The following is an 18,047-nucleotide window of genomic DNA, read 5'->3' on the forward strand; positions in this document are numbered from 1 at the left end:
TAAGCATGTTGCAGGCTGTGCAGAGAAGACAAAACAGAACCAACAACAACACTATGCTATCCTCGGCATCCAGCGGGAACTCAACTTTTTCAAAAACTGCTGGGTCAACCCTGAAAGGCTGGAAAAAGTAATTCCTTACCCCTCCCCCCAGGGGCTGGGTGCGATTGTTGAAGCCCCAGGTGTAGCAGCCTAGATTGGGACAAGGAAACAAATTGAGTACATATTCCAAATTATGTTCATCATCTCGGAGGTTATCATGCTATAGATATAATAGATCAATAAAGCAATTTTCATACCATACCTTGGTTTACACAGGAGCATTATAATCGGCAGATAATGCCCTGTGTGTGGAAAAATATAGATAGCTAGATATAAGACCCATATAAGCATGTTAAGCATCATAATGAATAGGTACCTTCCACAATTCAAAATTGTGATTCTGACTTTTCTCAGTACCTCGAGCCCCACATTGGGCGCCAAAATTATGTTCTGGTTTGAAAAAGCAAAACCAGTGAGAGACTTAAAGTCAGAAATTAAATTTATTAGGAAAAGAAAAAAAAAAACTAAATACACGCAATAATAGAAAAGGAAAGAAAACAACCACTGACAGAGTCAGAATACAACCTGACACTCTGGTGGTGGTGGGAGTCCAGACTGGAATGGCTTCAGTCTTCCCAAAGTGGCAGATGTGGTTCTGTCAGATCTTGTAGAAGGGTGTAATATTCCTCTGATGGTGCAGTGGAGAAACCCCAGCTGTTCCCAGTGGGAAGCTGCCCAGATTATATTCAGTCAGGAAATGCTTGTCTCCTCCCTCTGGGTGGAGCATCCCACAATGGGATGATGTAATTTCAACAGTCATGCAGTGACATTGAATTGGCCATTAATAACAGATATCTTCCGAGGGGGGAAAAGATAAGAAGATAAGAGATAAGGAGGAGGTAGAAAAGATAAGAAGAAACTGCTCACAGATGGGAAATGAATAACATCTTGCATTTCAACCTGGGACAAAGGGTCACATCTGTCTGGATTCCCCACTGTGCAGGGGAATAGATCAGAATTTTTATGGACCCCAGTACACAAAACTAAATTTGCTCTGAAACAAATAGCTGCTTGCAGTAGAAATAACTCTCTTCTGTGGAGTCAACTAAAACAATATTTTAAATTAATATTTAATATTTACTACAGGAATTGATACACAATAGCATAGAGACATTTTTATTTACAAAGCGTGCATACTTTCTCCATTTGGAATCATTCTAAAGCCAGAAGCCAAAAGATTATGCAAATTCTTTTCATCCAAAACATCCAAACATATTTCACCGTATCTAGTAGGAATTATTATGGTGAGCAGTCCAACGATCAGTGTAATTCATTGCACTCTCTTTTCCTGCAGTATGCTGGAGTGTATAGAATTGTTACACTGTGCCTTGGAATAGGTTGGAGAATTTCTTCTGATTGCTGTCCATGGCTTGAGGAATAAAAATACATCACAGATCTTGTTCAAATGCATTCAGGTATCCTGCTGATGAGTCTCTCTATTCGTATTTTTATTCATGCTATTTGAATGGTGAACAACCACACAGAAGAAGTTTCATAAGATGATTAAAATCTGTGTAAAACCCATGTAATTTTATGCAGATTAGTTAATCAAATCCTCTGTTGCTTATAGCACCATTAAAAATAAGCACAAATAAAATACATCTGAAGTAGGTATATGTCATTCTTTCAAAATGTCCTGATACCTTTAAGTCACAGATTTGTCATTGATTGACATTTCAGATAGTTGTAATTTATACTCATCAATCCTTATGCCTGTTAATGCTTTCATTCAAGAGCAAGCCCAGGAGAGAAACAGATGAGGTGCACTAATGCATGCTGGATCTTGTAGCTCTGAGTTTGCAGCAGTGTAGTTCCTCAAAGGAACATATATATGGTTGATGTACAGCTGACTCAGCTGTTTAGAACAACACAGATTTTCTTATATTCTGCTGAGATAATTTTTAAGCAGATACTATATCATTCTACTAATACTATTGTATTGTAGTTCAGTGCCAGCAACAGGGTCTTAGGAAAGGCAACTGCTTGATAATTCATTTGGCTTCCTTAGCCTGTCTTTGATTCCAGTCTCAAAAGGGGCAAGTCATAATCCCACGTAGGATTTCCTAAGCCTGTGTGTGGCCCACATGTCTAGTTTTACTTTGGTATTGGAAACTAGTAGGTCACATATTAAGTTTTTGATTTACTTACTTTACTTACTGTGTAGTAACTAAGTATACTGCAAAAATGCAAATGAATTTGTCTGAGGCAAAACTGAACTCCTTTCTGTGTTGGGGTTTTTCACAAACAGGACGGGACTGCTGGGATACGTTCCTTGAGCTTTTATTGCAGCATCAGCCTCATTACATGGTTAAGACAGTAGAAAGATGTCAACAGCTCACGTACAACCAGCAGCAGCCAAAGATTTCTTTGTTACAGAGCAATTAAAAAACTTTCTAGCCAATAGCATATTGCTAAAGCTTCCAGACAATTGTTCTAGCCAATCACTAAAAGCACATGTACACTTGCTTCACACAATGCTTGCATGTATGCCTTCTATTAACAATACACAATACACCATTATTAAGCTTAAAACCTTCTATTATCTTGCTAAGCACATTTTCTTGCAGTCTTGAGGTCTATCTTAGCCAAGCCTAAACCTCAAGCTATTGTTTAATGTCCTTGCTTGCTGTACTATTGTAGCTTTTTCTACTTTCAGACTTTGCAGCTGCAGCTAGTTCTAAGTTTTCTGTTCTTTCTGTTTCTAAGGCCTGCTTTTACAGCTTTCTGGAAATCTTCTTACCTTTACTATTTCACACATTTCCCTCTCTCGGCACAACTACAAAGAAACTTTCTTAACTTTGTAGTTTATTAACTGCCTTGTGTTAGCTCTATTATAATACTTATTTCTTTTTGCTTGTTTGAGGTACTTCTCTTCCTTGTTTTAAGCATTGCTATTTTACACTACAGTAATTTTAATGCTGTAAAAAGTCTGCTGTAAAAATATTCAAAGAATATGAGTCAAATCTGGTAGTAGTTACTATTTACTGTTCTAATAAGTCTCGTTCGTTCCAAGGTCTTAAAGCCTTCATTTATGTCTATACTCGCATCTACTATCTCTGTACGATCTTGAGAATTTTCTGTGATTCTATTTCTTACATCTTTCTCTTGTATGATAAAAACTTCTTTGATGTTTTGTGTCACCAGAGGACACAAGGAAAAACGACGCACCACAGCTCTGGTCGCAGTGAAGAGACTAATTTATTTCTTCTGACTCCAATCATTTATAGTTCTCAAAAGGTGCCAATGGATTGGAGGGTGAGTGTGCCACCTCTCCAATGACACTGGACAAACTACCAATCCATCAAATTTCTCCGCCTCTATGAAAGAATACAAAACAATAGGTTGTTTACAGAAAGTTGCGTGAGAAAGTTCTCTACAAGAATGTAAACTCAGAAGGCTTTAGAAAATCCTAAGAAATCAGGGCGACATCTCACCCTTCTCAGTTTAAAAAAAAAGAAAAAGGAAAAGAAAAATGAACAATATTCAGTGTCCATTCATGGAGGAATCATCAGAGTGATCACTCACGTCGTCTGCATCCGAGTCATCACTCAGCGATTCACCCACTTGATGCCTTTCAGGTTGGTCACAGTTTCCATGTTGCCCGTCAGCCGGATTCTGTCTCTGCGGTTGCAGGTCAGGGCGAACACACTTCGAAGGTACCCAGCGTGCCCCAGTATTTGTGGACACACAAGCATACCCGCGCCCCGAAGCGATAAGGTCATAAGGACCTTCCCACTGTTTGGTGACTAAATTCTGCACTCGAACCTTTGCTTGAGGCTGATGTGCCTTGTCCGCAGCCTGCAATGAGAAATTATGGTTCAAAATGACAGGGTTATTTGAGTTCTGTTGCACTGTAAGATGATTGATGGTGTACAAGGCTTTTTCCATACGACTGTGTGGGGTTTCACCCTGCATTCCCCGTTTCTGTTTTTGAAGAACCCGCTTCAGAGTACCATGAGCGCATTCTACAATAGCTTGACCAGTCGGAGAATGAGGGATACCAAACTTGTGTGACACACCCCACAACTGCAGGAACTGCCGCACCTTTTGCGATGCATAAGCAGGACCATTGTCTGTTTTCACAGCAGAAGGTATGGCCAGAACGGCAAAAGCCTGCTGCCAGTGGGCAATGACATCACAGGCCTTTTCTCCAGTGTGAGCAGAAGCTCACATCGCAGAGAAGAACGTGTCTACCGTGACATGCACATACTTAAGCCGGCCAAACTCGGCAATCTGGGTGACATCGGTCTGCCAAAGCTCCAAGGTCCTAAGGCCTGTGGGGTTTACCCCTGCTGGTAAAGGCAGAGCAAGCGCATGGCAGTTGTCACAGGACTCGACAGTGTCCTGAGCCTCCGTTCGCGTCAGCTGAAACTGCTTCTGCAAGGTATGTGCATTCTGATGGAAAAACCCATGTGATGCCTTGGCCTGCACGAGTGTATCAGGCTGAGGTGCTACCCACGCTGGGTTAGCCAACTTGTCAGCCCTCACGTTATCTTCTGCCACAAACCCTGGCAAATTGGTGTGACTCCTCACGTGCAGAACATAAAATGGATGAACCTGGCCTGAATGGCACACCACAAGGTCTTCAGTAAATGAAACAAGGCAGGATTACTGACCTCCTTCAAGACCGAATGACCCAATCATTTATAGTTCTCAAAAGGTGCCAATGGATTGGAGGGTGAACGTACCACCTCTCCAATGACACTGGACAAGCTACCAGTCTATCAAATTTCTCCACCTCTATGAAAGAATGCAAAACAATAGGTTGTTTACAGAAAGTTGCGTGAGAAAGTTCTCTACAAGAATGTAGACTCAGAAGGCTTTATAAAATCCTAAGAAATCAGGGCGACAGTTTTGTCTGTCATTTGTTGCACACACTGAAGTATGCAAGATACTACTACTAGTATCACCACTAAAACTACTAACGCATATAAACATATTTTACAAAGTTTCTTTAACTAAGGTGCAAAGCTCTAGCTTTTGAACAAATCGTCTATGATCTACTGTCTTCTTTGATTCGAGCTGTTAGATCTTTCAGCTTTTGTATACTTTTGTGAATGGGTTCAAAATGGTCAGACAGATTCATATAACACAGTCCTTCAAATTTCTCACAACTATGTCTATGTGCCAGTAAAAGAAAATCAATTGCTGCTTTATTTTGAAGGGTAGTATGTCTAACACTGCTGACGTCTGTTAGCATATCATTAATTGCAATGGATGTGGCATTGGTTTGTTTACTCAAGCAACATCTAACTCGATGTAACTGTTTCAATGCCATGGCAGAAGTAAGTTGGGATAGAAGCAAACCTGCTGAAACTCTTTTCACAGCTTTCTAGGGTCTAAAATCACTGTTACAATTTTCTTCATATTGATGGGTGAATCTTTTTCCTCTATGTTTTTTCTTAATGACTAGTACCAGGTTTTAGTACTAGGTGCTAGCACAGTAAGTTGTCTCATACTGCATGGACTACCTTCAAGGTGTGATGGAATGCTTTGCTAAGCCCTATTTCCACAAATGAACTAACATCCTTTTGGTAATTGTTGTGGATATTTTCAGCCCTGGAAAGTCCACCCCAACTATCTGGGTAATTGCACCAAAACCTCGAGTTTCTCTAAGCCGGGTAATTGGGAGTGGTGACATTGTATTTTGGAGGATCATTGTCTCGCCAATTGCTATCTAAAAACGTAAGACAGAAATCTATCGTTAAGGAACTAAGAATCTCCAATTCCTGGGGTTTAGAAGGTGCTTTAGGAAGTTCTTTAGTCTAAATGTCCCAATTAACTATAGGATTGCTCCCATTCACAACTTCACCGTCTTACTATTGTTTTTTGGTCAAGAGATCATAATATCTAGGTATTGGTTAATCTTTTACTGGCACACCGACTAGACAGATTGAAAAAGGCTTTTCCGGGTTCGAATTGGACAGGCATATGGTGTCTGAGCCTGCTGCCTTGGCTAAGGTCACCCAGACATTTGGTTTTGGTTGTTCTACAGGCAAATCTGTACTGCAACACGCAGGTAAAGCTAGCCAGCACCAGTATTACACTCAATTTTGCTCTATACTTTTTGTGAATTGTTTTTTGGCAAAACATTTTCCCATCTATTTCAACTCACAAATTCTGCTTTTGTTACTTCTTAAAGTTACCTGAAGACTAAATGACTGTGTTAAAAACAAGTGTTCTTTTTGTGTGTTCTTTCTGTTTCTAAGGCCTACTTTTACAGCTTTCTAGAAATCTTCTTACCTTTACTATTTCCCACACCTTCATCCTTTGTCCTTTTCATAATCTTTCTGGGTGTCAGAAGCTCTATTAACAGAGGACTTTAGCCAATGAGGTATGTAAGCCTACTGGCTGTAACCCAAGTATCCTTATTCTGTTCTTGGAAAAGTTGAGAATGATCATCTAGCTGAGATAATGACTTATTTTACAGTTACTTTTTTTTTTTTGCAGGCATTATTTTTTACTTGATTGTCTCAATTTCTTTGAGAGACAGCCTTTCAGCATAGGACAGGGGATGCAGATTTAGCAGAAAGGTTATTTCTTATTCCTTCTGTTTCTGGATTTGTGGAAAAATTATCTCAATGCCATCTCTGTGCCACATGGCGTGAGATGTCCTGTATATGACCTTTGTCATGTTTTTGCTCTGAAGCTGTGAAGAGGGTCAAAGTAAGATTATAAAGGTATGAGATGCTATTTGCTGTGTGGGACAAGCACAAGCTTGCTATTTGAGGCAAGCCAGGAAATCTGTGAAGAAATTCACCCTCTTTGGTGTCAGAAGAAGGTGAATGAACAGGGCTGATCTCAAAAGTCCGCTTTGTTCAATCTGTGCTTTAGTTTAATTGGACTGCTTGGCTCACTTTCTACACTTGCATTGGCAGCAGGCTGTACTGGGAAACCTACGTCTAGTGACTGTTTTGAGCTGGTGAAAATGATTCACAAGTAAATATGGGACTGTTTCTTAGCTTCTGTGTCATGTCTTGGCTGTAGAAGACTCTGGGATGGTGTAATGGTTTGACTCTGGCCCAATGCCAGGCACCATGAGAGTCGCTTGCCCTCCCCTGCCGCAGGTCGGCAGAGAAGGGAAAAAAGTTAATGAAGGCTTCATGAGTTTAGATAAGGACTGGGAGAAAACACTTCAAGGGCAAAACAGGCTCAACTTAAGGTTGTAAAGTGAAATATATTACTAACAGAATCAGAGGAAGATAATGAGAAGTAAAATAAGCCCTTAAACACTGTTTCCCCCCAGCCTCACCCTCCTTCCCACCGACAGTGCAGGGAGACAGGGCATGGAGATTTTGGTCAGTTCATGACCAAGATTTTTCTCCTGCTGCTCCGGGAGAGGAGTCCTTCCCCCATGAGACTGTGGGGTTCCTCCCATGGGAGACAGTTCTCCATGAACTTCTCTGGTGTGGGTCCACTCTCACAAGCAGCAGCCTTCCACACCTGCTGCAACGTGACTCCCTCCAATCAGCAGACAGTCCTTCCAAAACTGCTGTGGTATGGGTCTCTCTTTCCACGGGGTACAGTCCTCCAGGAACAGGCTGCTCCAGCCTGGAAGCAGGTACCCTCTCTCTCCACTGGGTCTTCCACTGGATCACAGCCTCCTCCAGGCATCCACCTGCTCCAATGTGGACACCTCCCCCCATGGGCTACGAGTGGATCTCTACATCCCCCATAGACTGCAGTGGAACAACCTGCTTCACCATGGTCTTCACCATGGCCTGCAGAGGAATCTTGGCTCCAGTGCCTGGAGCACATCTTCCCCCTCCTTCTCCACTGACCTTGGTGTTGCCATGTTGTTTTCCTTCCCATGTTCTCACTTCCTTCTCTTCTCTGACTAGGAGCAAAACCTGTGTCTTTTCCAGCAGCTTCCCACAGGAGCCATCGTTCTGGCCCCCCTGCTACCAAAAACCAGGCTGTGCAAAACCAATACAGATGGTTTTGTCTAAGGACTTAATTTTTGAGAAAGTTGGCATCACAAGCTCTGTGATGAGTCCAGTACTAGATGCAGGAGCCAATGGTGGTAAAAGAAGGAATACAGTGTGTGTCAAAGGAGAGAATTGTATGGCTTGAGGTTTTTACTGGAAAAGGGCAATGACACAGTACCTTGGGTGCAATGAATTTGCTTATTAATTCAAATCTGTGACTGGAGAGAAGATGGTTGTTTGTTGAGAAGCTATTGCCTCTACCTGCTGGCTTTCATACAAATGCAGGTAAATTTGACCAAATGGTTCCTTCCACTTGCTTATGTAGAGATAACTTCTATGTGGTATTGTTTGTAATATCAAAATTGTTTAAAAATGAATAAATAGGTGAATAGAAGTTGTTTACTTTATTGAAAATTGTTTCTTATATGACTGGTTATACTGTCAGGTGTACAGGTTATGGCAGCATTGCCAGGCATTCCCAGGAAAGCAGGGGAACAAGAACCATGGGGAGAAATTAACAGAAGAATACTGCCAGGGTTGTCTGTCCTACTCACAACATATCAAGCACTAGTTTCACTGAATCTATTGTAATTACAACTCAAAATTTTTAGCCAGATATGGTTAAAACACTCCATATGGAACCACCGTTTTTCATTGCCCTGCAACTTCTCTACTGTTGTTAGTCGTCAGGAAATGAAAATCATTCCTAGTTTTGTGAGATTTTCTGTCTAATTGTCCATTCTGGGATATGCCAGATGGCATTTGCTGTCTTGGAAGGTTTGTCAGATTTTTTTGCCATTATCCCTCCAGTGTGTAGGAGCAGCAGTGTTTGTTTGTTTTCACTTGGATGGAGATGATTTGTCTTTATGGATGGTCTGCCCTGTACTGCTGAATCTTCTTGTATTCTGATAGTTTGGTGACACAGGATGCATACAGTAAATATATATCTCACTAATGTTTTTTGGTTTTTGTTTTTTTTTTTTTTTTTTTTTTTTTTTGCTAGTGGTTTGCATTATGTTATTGTTAATATGCTTATCAACTGCCTGCTACTAGGATTTATTCTAGTTTATCTGACACAACAGTGTGAAATAGAGAATGATTTTATCACTAAGTTTCTTACCAGAGGAAGCTGTTTTAAGTGTCTGATTACTCAGGATACATGACAGTTTAGTCATCAAATTTTAGTAAATCACAGAAGTACTTCTTAAGCAGTGGATACATCTGTCACCAACAGAAACCAAGGAAATGTAGAATCCTGCTTCTAATTGCTTTCTATTTACAAAACCAAAACAAAATACACCAAAAGCTATGTCTTGAATTTCAGTTAGAGTTATTTACTTGTTTTGGCACCCATGGTATATAATCTAAAGCCTTTAAAATTCTAAGAAGGGATTGGGTAAAAAGAGGCTGAAAATACCATCAAGTTTCCTCCTGCTGCCTAAGTAAAGACAGAAACTAGTGAAACTGGGACCAAACACTTACATGAGGTGCACCTTATGCCATCAGTTGTGCTTTAAAATTTGCCAGAACAGTTCATTTTCAGAAATTCTGAAAGAAAATGTGCCACTTTCATGCTTATATGTGTCCTAGCTATTCCCATATTTTGATACACAGTATCATTTTATGGAAAATTCTAAGGCATCTTCCATTCAAACTCAGTTTATTTGGTTTGGGAATACTTGTGTGTAACCCAAATAGATAGGGTTTTTCAATTTTTTAGCTCTAACTCTTAATAAATAAGCTTTTATGTACATGTGTCTGTATATTAAGCATGAATTCAGGGCTGGGAGAGGAGGGAGTACTCTTTCTCTTATTGATTAACTGATGCATGATACTAAATTGAACTTCTGATTTTCTGTATCAAAATATATCTATATCTAAGTGCTAAATTAAAAAATATACAAAACACACGAATTAAAAATACATAAATTAAAATATACACTAGCTAAAAGTATATATAGACATAGCTAAATGTAAATTGAATAATATTATTTATTTTTATTTAATGTTTGTATAGTAGTAGCTGTCTTTTTGTAGGGTTTTTTTTCTTTTTAAACCTGTCCTGGAAGGAAGGGATACTGCCCCCTCCAGATGTCTCTTTCTCTCTGTTACATGTGTAACAGATTGGGTGACAATCACACTAGAGCTTAAATCTTAGACAACTACAATTAGGTGAGACAAATTCTGTTACTATGGTTCATATGGGAGTATATTTTTACACTTTTTCATTCATAGTTACTATTACTGAACAAATGGAACTACAAAAGTATACTACACATTCTCAGGAATAAATTCTCAGGAGTCTGATACAGAAGTATACATATTTCAATATCGTCATAAGAATATCAATGGAGAGGAACTTCTTTTGCAGGTTTATACAAAAATTCAAGTTACATTTTCTCAAAGCCCACTATGTTTTCTCTAATCTTAATGCCAAGAAGAGCACTAAAAATGTCACAAAAGACTTTTCTGCCAGTAGTGAGTTGGAAGAGGCTCTTAAAGACAAAACTTGGGCACAACCAGAGTGTTTGCATTCAAAACATAGGGCAGTGGTCCTCTTGTATCCTCTCGTTATTACAGTCTTTCAAATCATAAATGAGGAAAAAAGGCAGAAACATTGACATCAGTGACAGCAAGTTAAGGTTCTGGATTGATTTTTCTGCTTTCTTTGTTCCAGAATTCCAGCAGTGTTTTGAAGAGCTCATCTTTCAGTTGTGACAAAGTATCACGGCAAGTATTTCTTTCAAATTTATGTAGCAGCGTCATGTGGTGTGGCGGTGGGCTTAGGCTTTGTTATTTGTGGTTGTGATTTCTGTGAGTTCAGTATTCTGCAAGATATGATCTGCTATGCAAGTTCCATTTTTACAATGCCTTTGTGAGAAAATGACTAAACATATTTACTGAGCTGATCTTCTGATATTTTATTAAGAAGGACAAAGTTGTGGAAAAGTTCCATCACCTGGAAAAGAAAGACAAGTATTTGTAGACTAACCAGTGAAATTAATTTAATTACATTCATGTCTGTTGTACTATGGGGACTGGTTTTAGATTCACTTCAGTTTTACTCAGAGCAGGCTTCAAGATCTGCAGTGTTTTACAGATTGCTGGTCAAGCTTCCAATTTGTAAAGCATTTGCAGAATTCTACAGAGAGATGTGTACAGACAGAAGTACCTATACATTTCTATTTGACTCACAAATTTGTTGTGCTAGTATTTGTAAATTGCTTGTATTAATTTCCCACATTATTGTTTGCAAAGATTTTTTCCCTACAGTTTTGATGTGAAGAATTCTGGTGAAGAACTACATTTGTGTTCTGAACTGAGTACTTCGAGCTCTGTAGGCATTTAATGAGTTGTAATTCTAATGAAATTATTGGAAACATCTGATGCTTGGCTGTAGGAGTCTAAGTTGCAATTTATTCTCATTAATATGCCATGTTTCTTCTTGGCTGCATTGCTCTAAACTGCCACATCTAATTTCTTCCCAGAAGTGCAGACTTTGATCACATTATGGAGGAAGGCTCTGAACTTGACCTCACTTACATCACAGAGCGGATTATTGCTGTGTCCTTCCCTTCTGGCTGTTCTGAGGAAACTTACTTCCACAATCTACAGGAAGTAACACAAATGCTCAAATCCAAACATGGTGATAATTACTTGGTACGTATAAGATTAGCCGTTTGTGACACATCTTCCTTTGTCATGCAGGAAGACTACTTTATGTCCACATAAACCTTTATAAACTAAAAGTCACTCTTTGAGCCATCTTTACAGCCTTGTAAGAAAGTTCAGGATTTTCAGTAGTGTTTTAAGCTGCTAGATATTGAAAACACTTTTTTTGCTGGGGCAGTACAGTCTCTGTGGTGATGTGGTGGTAACGCGTAGTCACATGCTGAAGAATAATTGCACTGACCATTTTTATTGTCCAGAGCATGCTCTTAAAAGATATATACCCTGCAATGAGGAGTGTGTTCTTAATTTGTAGCAGTGAGCTACATCTGGGTTCTCAGGTGGGTATCTGATAGTCTCTCACTGTCATATTTTCACTTGTGAAGGCAACATTGAAAAGTAGGGTTGCTGGTTATGTGTTCTGTCCAACTCTTCCTCATTAACTTGTTTTAGGCACATGTTTCATGCCATTTAATTTTCTATAGGAAATCAAACAAACATATAGTGAGCTCCATGTGCAGATTTTTTTTCAATGTTGACAAAAAGCTGTTAATCTCCTGTGCTGTTTACTGGCTACTGCCATGGCATGTATTGTCTCAGCTTGTTCTATGATGGTGAATTTAAAACAAGGCTAGTATTTAATTTACTTTTTTTCTTGTACTGTCTTTTTAGGTATTGTGTGTAAACTGTTAGAATTAAATCCAAGACTTCAGGAACATGAACTTTACTCACAGTAGAAATCAGTTACAGGAGAGATTCCACTAATGATTTAAACACATTATGTTCTTCTCACAAACTGAGATGTCATAGGTGCGTTATAAACCAGACTGAAATAGTGATGTGGACTGATGTCCTCAGCATGCTGCCTTGCTGCCCTTGGCTTCCCTTCCATCAGGCATTGGTAGTTTATAAGGCACACAATAGTGATAGTTTGAAGGTGACCTGTGTGTAAAGCTTTATAGGTTCAAATTCACCTTTTCTCTGGCCATTTCCATGCAATAACAGTGTAAGCTTGTAGTCTCTCCACTACTCTTAATCTCACTTAATACTTGATTGTATTACAAAAATCTTATATATGGTAAGTCTGGTTTAGTGTCTCAGAAGGATTGTAGTCTCTGCCTCTGAGAGGTATTGTAGTCAGTTTCTCTTGCAAAGTTGAGATTTTTTTTTGGTTTTTGTTTTAGTTCTGTTCTATTTATTAATTTATTTTCTAATGGGTACTTTGGAAATTAGCTGTCTTGATAAAAAGAAAGCATGATGCCATCTGCTCCAAATGTGTCTCTGCAAATCTGCAAAATAACCTGACAAAGCACAGCCAGGTTGTAGATTCAGAGAGCTTGTTTTTGAACTACCTTTTGTTTCTCATGTTTTGAATACCTTTTCAGCCTGCTCAAGAGGCGCATGTGAATCTGCAAAGAAAAAGAAAATCCAAAACCTCCACAAAACAGCATGCAAGTCAACAGTCCTGCTGAAGTTGATGGGAACAATTCTACTCTTCTATTGGCTCAGGGTCTCAGATAACAGAACATATACTACAGATTAGCATTTGTCATTTTTTCTAGTTGTTTTCCTTTCACTACAGTGAAAGGAGTGAGCACATTGCTTCCTGTTTGGGTCTGAGTTTGTTATGAAGAGTATGAAAAAAAACCCTAAGTATCTAATTTTCTTTAACAGTAGAGGATTATACTTTGACAGTCTGAGACCAGAGTCCTTTAGGGAGAGATGAAGGTCTGTTGATAGCTTACAGTGAATTTTTCTCTGCTTTGACATCCTAAAAAACTATATTCTCTGTAGGCTTTGGCTCCCCGAAGAAACATGACTTTTCCAACAGATGAAAATTAGAAACTAAAGTTAATGCTCCTCTTTCTTGTACCAAAATATAAGTAGACCTAGGATATGCCAAAGAGGTACCAAAAGGGATGCACTTAATCTTCTACTGTGTCATGGTTTAATCCTAACCAGTTACTTAGCCCCACACAGCTGCTCACTTGCTTCCTCACCAGTGGAATGGGGGAGAGAATCGAAAGAGTAAAAGTGAGAAAATACATAGGATGAGCTTAACAGGTTAAACAAAAGCTTTACACATGAGCAAAGCAAAACAAGGAATTATTAATTGCTTTCTATGGGCAGGCAGATGTTCAACCATCCTCATGACAGCCAGGCTTCGTAAGCCAAAATGATCTCTGGGAAGCCAAACACCACCACTCTGAATGTCACCACTCCCTCCTTCCTTAGGCTTATATGATGAGCATGTTATATGGTGTAGAAAATCCCTTTGGTCTGCTGAGGTCTCCTGTCTTGTCTGTGTCCTTTCCCATCCCCAGCCCACTCACTGGTGGGGTGGTGTGAAGGCTCTTGAAATGAAAAAAATTTCTTGAAAAAGAAAAGCTCTTTGACACTGTGTAAGCACTGCTCAACAGTAATGAAAACATCCCTGTTTTATCAACACCATTATCAACAAAAATCCAAAACACAGCCCCATATGAGCTACTGTGAAGAAAATTGACTCTACCTCAGCCAAAAACAACACACAATGGCATCTATTTATACCATATACTTCTCTTCAAAGACTTCTGTGATGTCTTGCTTTGTTGTATGCAAAATGTTGGTTCCTGTACCTTGTTTTCTCTATTCTATGCTGTTGGGATTCCTGTAGTATCTCAGTGTGATCACTGTAGCTTGACAGGGACTTGGGTACAACAGCATCTTTGAGTTTGGTGTCTGACCCAGCAGTTACAAATACCTATCATGAACAGGACTGTATCCTGACACAGGAATTTTTAATTGTTTTCAAATATAAATACAATAAGAAAGATGAATTAAAAAGTTTTTGTCAAATTCCCCTTCTTTTCCTGTGGAAAATTTTAGATAATCAATTTCTTAACATAGCTTTAGTACTCATTTTAAGAATTCAGTATTGAGAACTGTGCCTCTCTTACTTTGTTTTCCAATTATGAAATCTAATGGAAAATTACAAAAAAATTTGTGTCATTTATAGAAGATAATGTTAGTTTAATTCCTGTTTTATTATTGGTATTTCAGGAAGGATAAGTACAGTGATGTAGTTGCTTTAACCTGTTCAGTTTTTGACTTCTTTGCTTAGACAGCTGATGAGAGTGCTGGCTAATGCAAAAGGCTAATACTTTAGAAGAGTGTTACACTTTAGAAAAGGGTTCTTAAATTGTCCTTGGGTAGTACTAAACTGTATAATGGACTTGCCTCATATTTACTCTTTCTCATGTTTATGACCTGTTTATTCCATTCTCTCAGTGTAATTAATGAGACTTTTCCAGTGATTAAGCCATCTGTATATAACTTGGCATGTAGAATAGCCACACTGTGAAGGAGAATCTGCCTCATTAGCATTTCAGTTCTTGAGTAAAGGTATTTCAGCTTTTTGTTATTGATTGAAACTAATTTAAGGCACTTTCTAATGAAAGAGTCAATTATTCTTGTATACACTGCTTTCTTTTGTTCATTTTTCAGTCTATCTTTTAATTTATTCCTTATTAAGGACAAAATGGAGGGTAACTTGAATACCTCTTCAGCCTGCTCAAGAGGTGTATGTGACTCAGCAAAGAAAAACAACGCCAAAACCTCCACAAAACAGCATGCAAGTCAGCAGTCCTGCTGAAGTTGATGGGAACAATTCTACTCTTCTATTGGCTCAGGGTTTCAGATAACAGAACATATACTACAGATTAGCATTTGTCATTTTTCTAGTTGTTTTCCTTTCACTACAGTGAAAGGAGTGAGTGAGTTAACAGAAGAGTTGGAAGATCTCATAGGCTAAGTTATAAATAGGTATGTCATACCTTCCTGCAAAGTTTTGACAGACCAATACTTTCTTGTCAGGCACACAAATTCAAATATTTAACAGTGTATCACTCCCAGACTTCTCATTGTTAATTCTTATGGTCTGCATTATATTTCATGGTAGCCAGGTCTCTCAGTATAACCTCTGACTCAAAGCCATTTGAAATAAATAAGGTGTAGTAGAATTCAAATTGTCCTTTTTCAAAATGTGCATTTAAGTGTAGCTTTAGTTTTATTGTAAAATAACTGAATATCTGAAATACATTCGCTTGTGCTACCAAATGTCAAATGTTAATTTAGTTCAGTAGAACAGAGGGCAAACCTGAAGCCGTATCATTGTAGTTTCTGGTAATTTTTATGTTTCAAATACATCCATTTACTACATAAATTATAGAGTCTTGATGGCTAATATTATTTTCTTTCTTTCTGAACAGGTATTAAACCTCTCTGAAAAGAGTTACGACCTTGCCAAGCTTAACCCAAAGGTATCAACTGTCTTCCATAACATAGCTTTCTAGTGTTAAATACAACTTAAATGGCCTGATAAGCCCTGGAGCTATGCAAGTGTTGATATACAGAGTAAGAGAAGTTTTGGAAGATACTAAAACACCCCACATGCATCCTTTTTTATTTTTCTCAAGTTCTGTTAGATCTGTGTTTTACACAGCTATTCCTGTTGTTTTCTTAGATTTTATACACAGGCCTGTTGTGACTTCTGAAAAACATTTGTTGGGTGATACAAATTTTACTTCAAGTATACTATTTTGTGCAGTCACAGGATACTGGAGTTGTATACCGTAATATACAGTCAGTTGAAGCTAGTGAACTTGATTCAGATAAGGACTTCCCTTTTGTACTATCTTTGAGTAGTTCCTTTTCTGCACAATAGAGACATAAGAAATTTCAGAATGATTGATGTCTGACTCTTGTTCCATCTCACCAGTTGATGTGTTTGTTTGTTGTAAGAAATAGCGTGCAGGTACACTTCAGCATCTAAGGCCAGAGAGAGTGGCACAGATGTGTATTTACAGCAGTAGATTTACAGAGAAAAGCTGCCTGAGGAAAGTACTAAAACCCCTCTTTAATTTTAACTTTTTGCATGCTTTATTGATCATGAAGGATGTATTTTTTAATATTAGGCATATATTGAATGCATAATATGTATGTATTGCATATGTTTTGTTAGTAAATATGTATATAATAAAAATAGGCTTAGTAAAGTGTATTATGTAGTGAATAGAAAATCTGAACAAAATTTTTACATGCTGTAATCATGTTGCACATGAAGGAAATAAATTGAAAGTAAAATGAAGGCCATCAAAAATAATTATTTGCTCTAATTCTAATTTAATTTACTGATATAAAATACCAGAAATTCTAAATGAAAAATCATGTAAGAAATCAAGACTTTCAGAAATATTGTCACTTCTAAGTGGTTGGTGAAATTGGGATGGGCGAGGAGGAAGAGGAGGAAGTTTTTTGTTTAACTTTTACAAAAGTACTAGTACCCACAAATTCCCTCTTCTCCTGTAGACACCTGTAAGCATCATGACAATTGAACTGCATGATTACCTGAAATGGGAAAAGTTGTGAAAACTTTCAACCATGACATTTATTTGAATCCAGAATTTAGTATGTGATACTAGGGTCAAGGTGTTTCTCGTGAATGTTACTGGTTTAATTGCAGATTATGGATGTGGGGTGGCCTGATCTCCATGCTCCACTTCTTGATAAGGTATGCACCATCTGCAAGGCTATGGAGTCCTGGTTGGACAATAATCCTCAACACGTGGTGGTGATCCATTGCAGAGTAAGTGCTGTAGATGACTTTGTACTCATTTTCAAAAACCTTGTCCTTTAATCTTCTTATTAAAAAAAAAAGTTGGATCTGTTTTCAGTGTTGCCAACAGTGTGCCAGATGTTCTGTTGATGTAAATAAGCTTAAATCCACTGACCTTTCATTCTTGTTAAATATTTCTTTTTTATGACTTAAGTCCTAGCCCTTGCTGCAGGTATAGTATGAACCGATCTTACTTCATCCTTCAAAGGTCAGTGTTACTTCTGTAAATGTATTTAGAAGCTCTAGGTTTTTTCAGCTTGATGGAAAACTCTCCATGTTCTGTGACACTCATGAATTTTGTTGCTGGAAAAAGATAGGCACTGCATCACAAATCATCTCTTTAGACTGTGTATGGTTGTAGGAAATGAGGTCATTAAGGACCTTCTGGATACTTTTGAAAGGTTTTAATTGACAGCATCATTGCAGTGTGTTAGAGCAAAGCTACCAGTGTGCTGTGTTGCTTCCTCCTGCTTGCTCACAATAAACAGAAATAAAGAAAAACCTTAGTTAAATTTGGATTAAATTAATTCAGAACTGGTTTGGTAGCTGTGCTCGTGACACTTGATGCAATCTTGATATCTCTGTATCACTGGCAGATGTTACTCTCAACAAAATGATGGTGATAATGGGTTGGAAACTTCAAATCAGGTTGTGTAGTCTCCAGTCCCAAATTTCTTGCAGGCAGAATGTCATGG

The 18,047-nt window shown here is 38.4% G+C and overlaps 1 protein-coding gene across 7 annotated transcripts in view; it reads left to right on the forward strand.

The window, feature by feature from the left end:
• Nucleotides 1-10,612: 10,612 nt before the first annotated feature.
• TNS3 (tensin 3) overlaps nt 10,613-18,047 on the forward strand; it is a 123,994-nt gene continuing 116,559 nt past the window's right edge. For 5 of the 7 annotated variants that reach the window (XM_068200174.1, XM_068200189.1, XM_068200179.1 and 2 more), the window contains exons 1-4: nt 10,613-10,757; nt 11,516-11,687; nt 15,947-15,997; nt 17,200-17,322. In XM_068200174.1, coding sequence (XP_068056275.1) covers nt 11,538-11,687; nt 15,947-15,997; nt 17,200-17,322 — 324 coding nt within the window. In that variant the 5' untranslated portion in view covers nt 10,613-10,757; nt 11,516-11,537. Of the gene's footprint in view, nt 10,758-11,515; nt 11,688-15,946; nt 16,092-17,199; nt 17,323-18,047 lie in introns of those variants that run through there. The other 2 variants (XM_068200198.1, XM_068200207.1) reach the window with 2 other exon arrangements.

The sequence above is a fragment of the Anomalospiza imberbis genome, chromosome 1 (assembly GCF_031753505.1).
Source record: "Anomalospiza imberbis isolate Cuckoo-Finch-1a 21T00152 chromosome 1, ASM3175350v1, whole genome shotgun sequence".
In the NCBI taxonomy this organism is placed as follows: Eukaryota; Metazoa; Chordata; class Aves; order Passeriformes; family Viduidae; genus Anomalospiza; species Anomalospiza imberbis.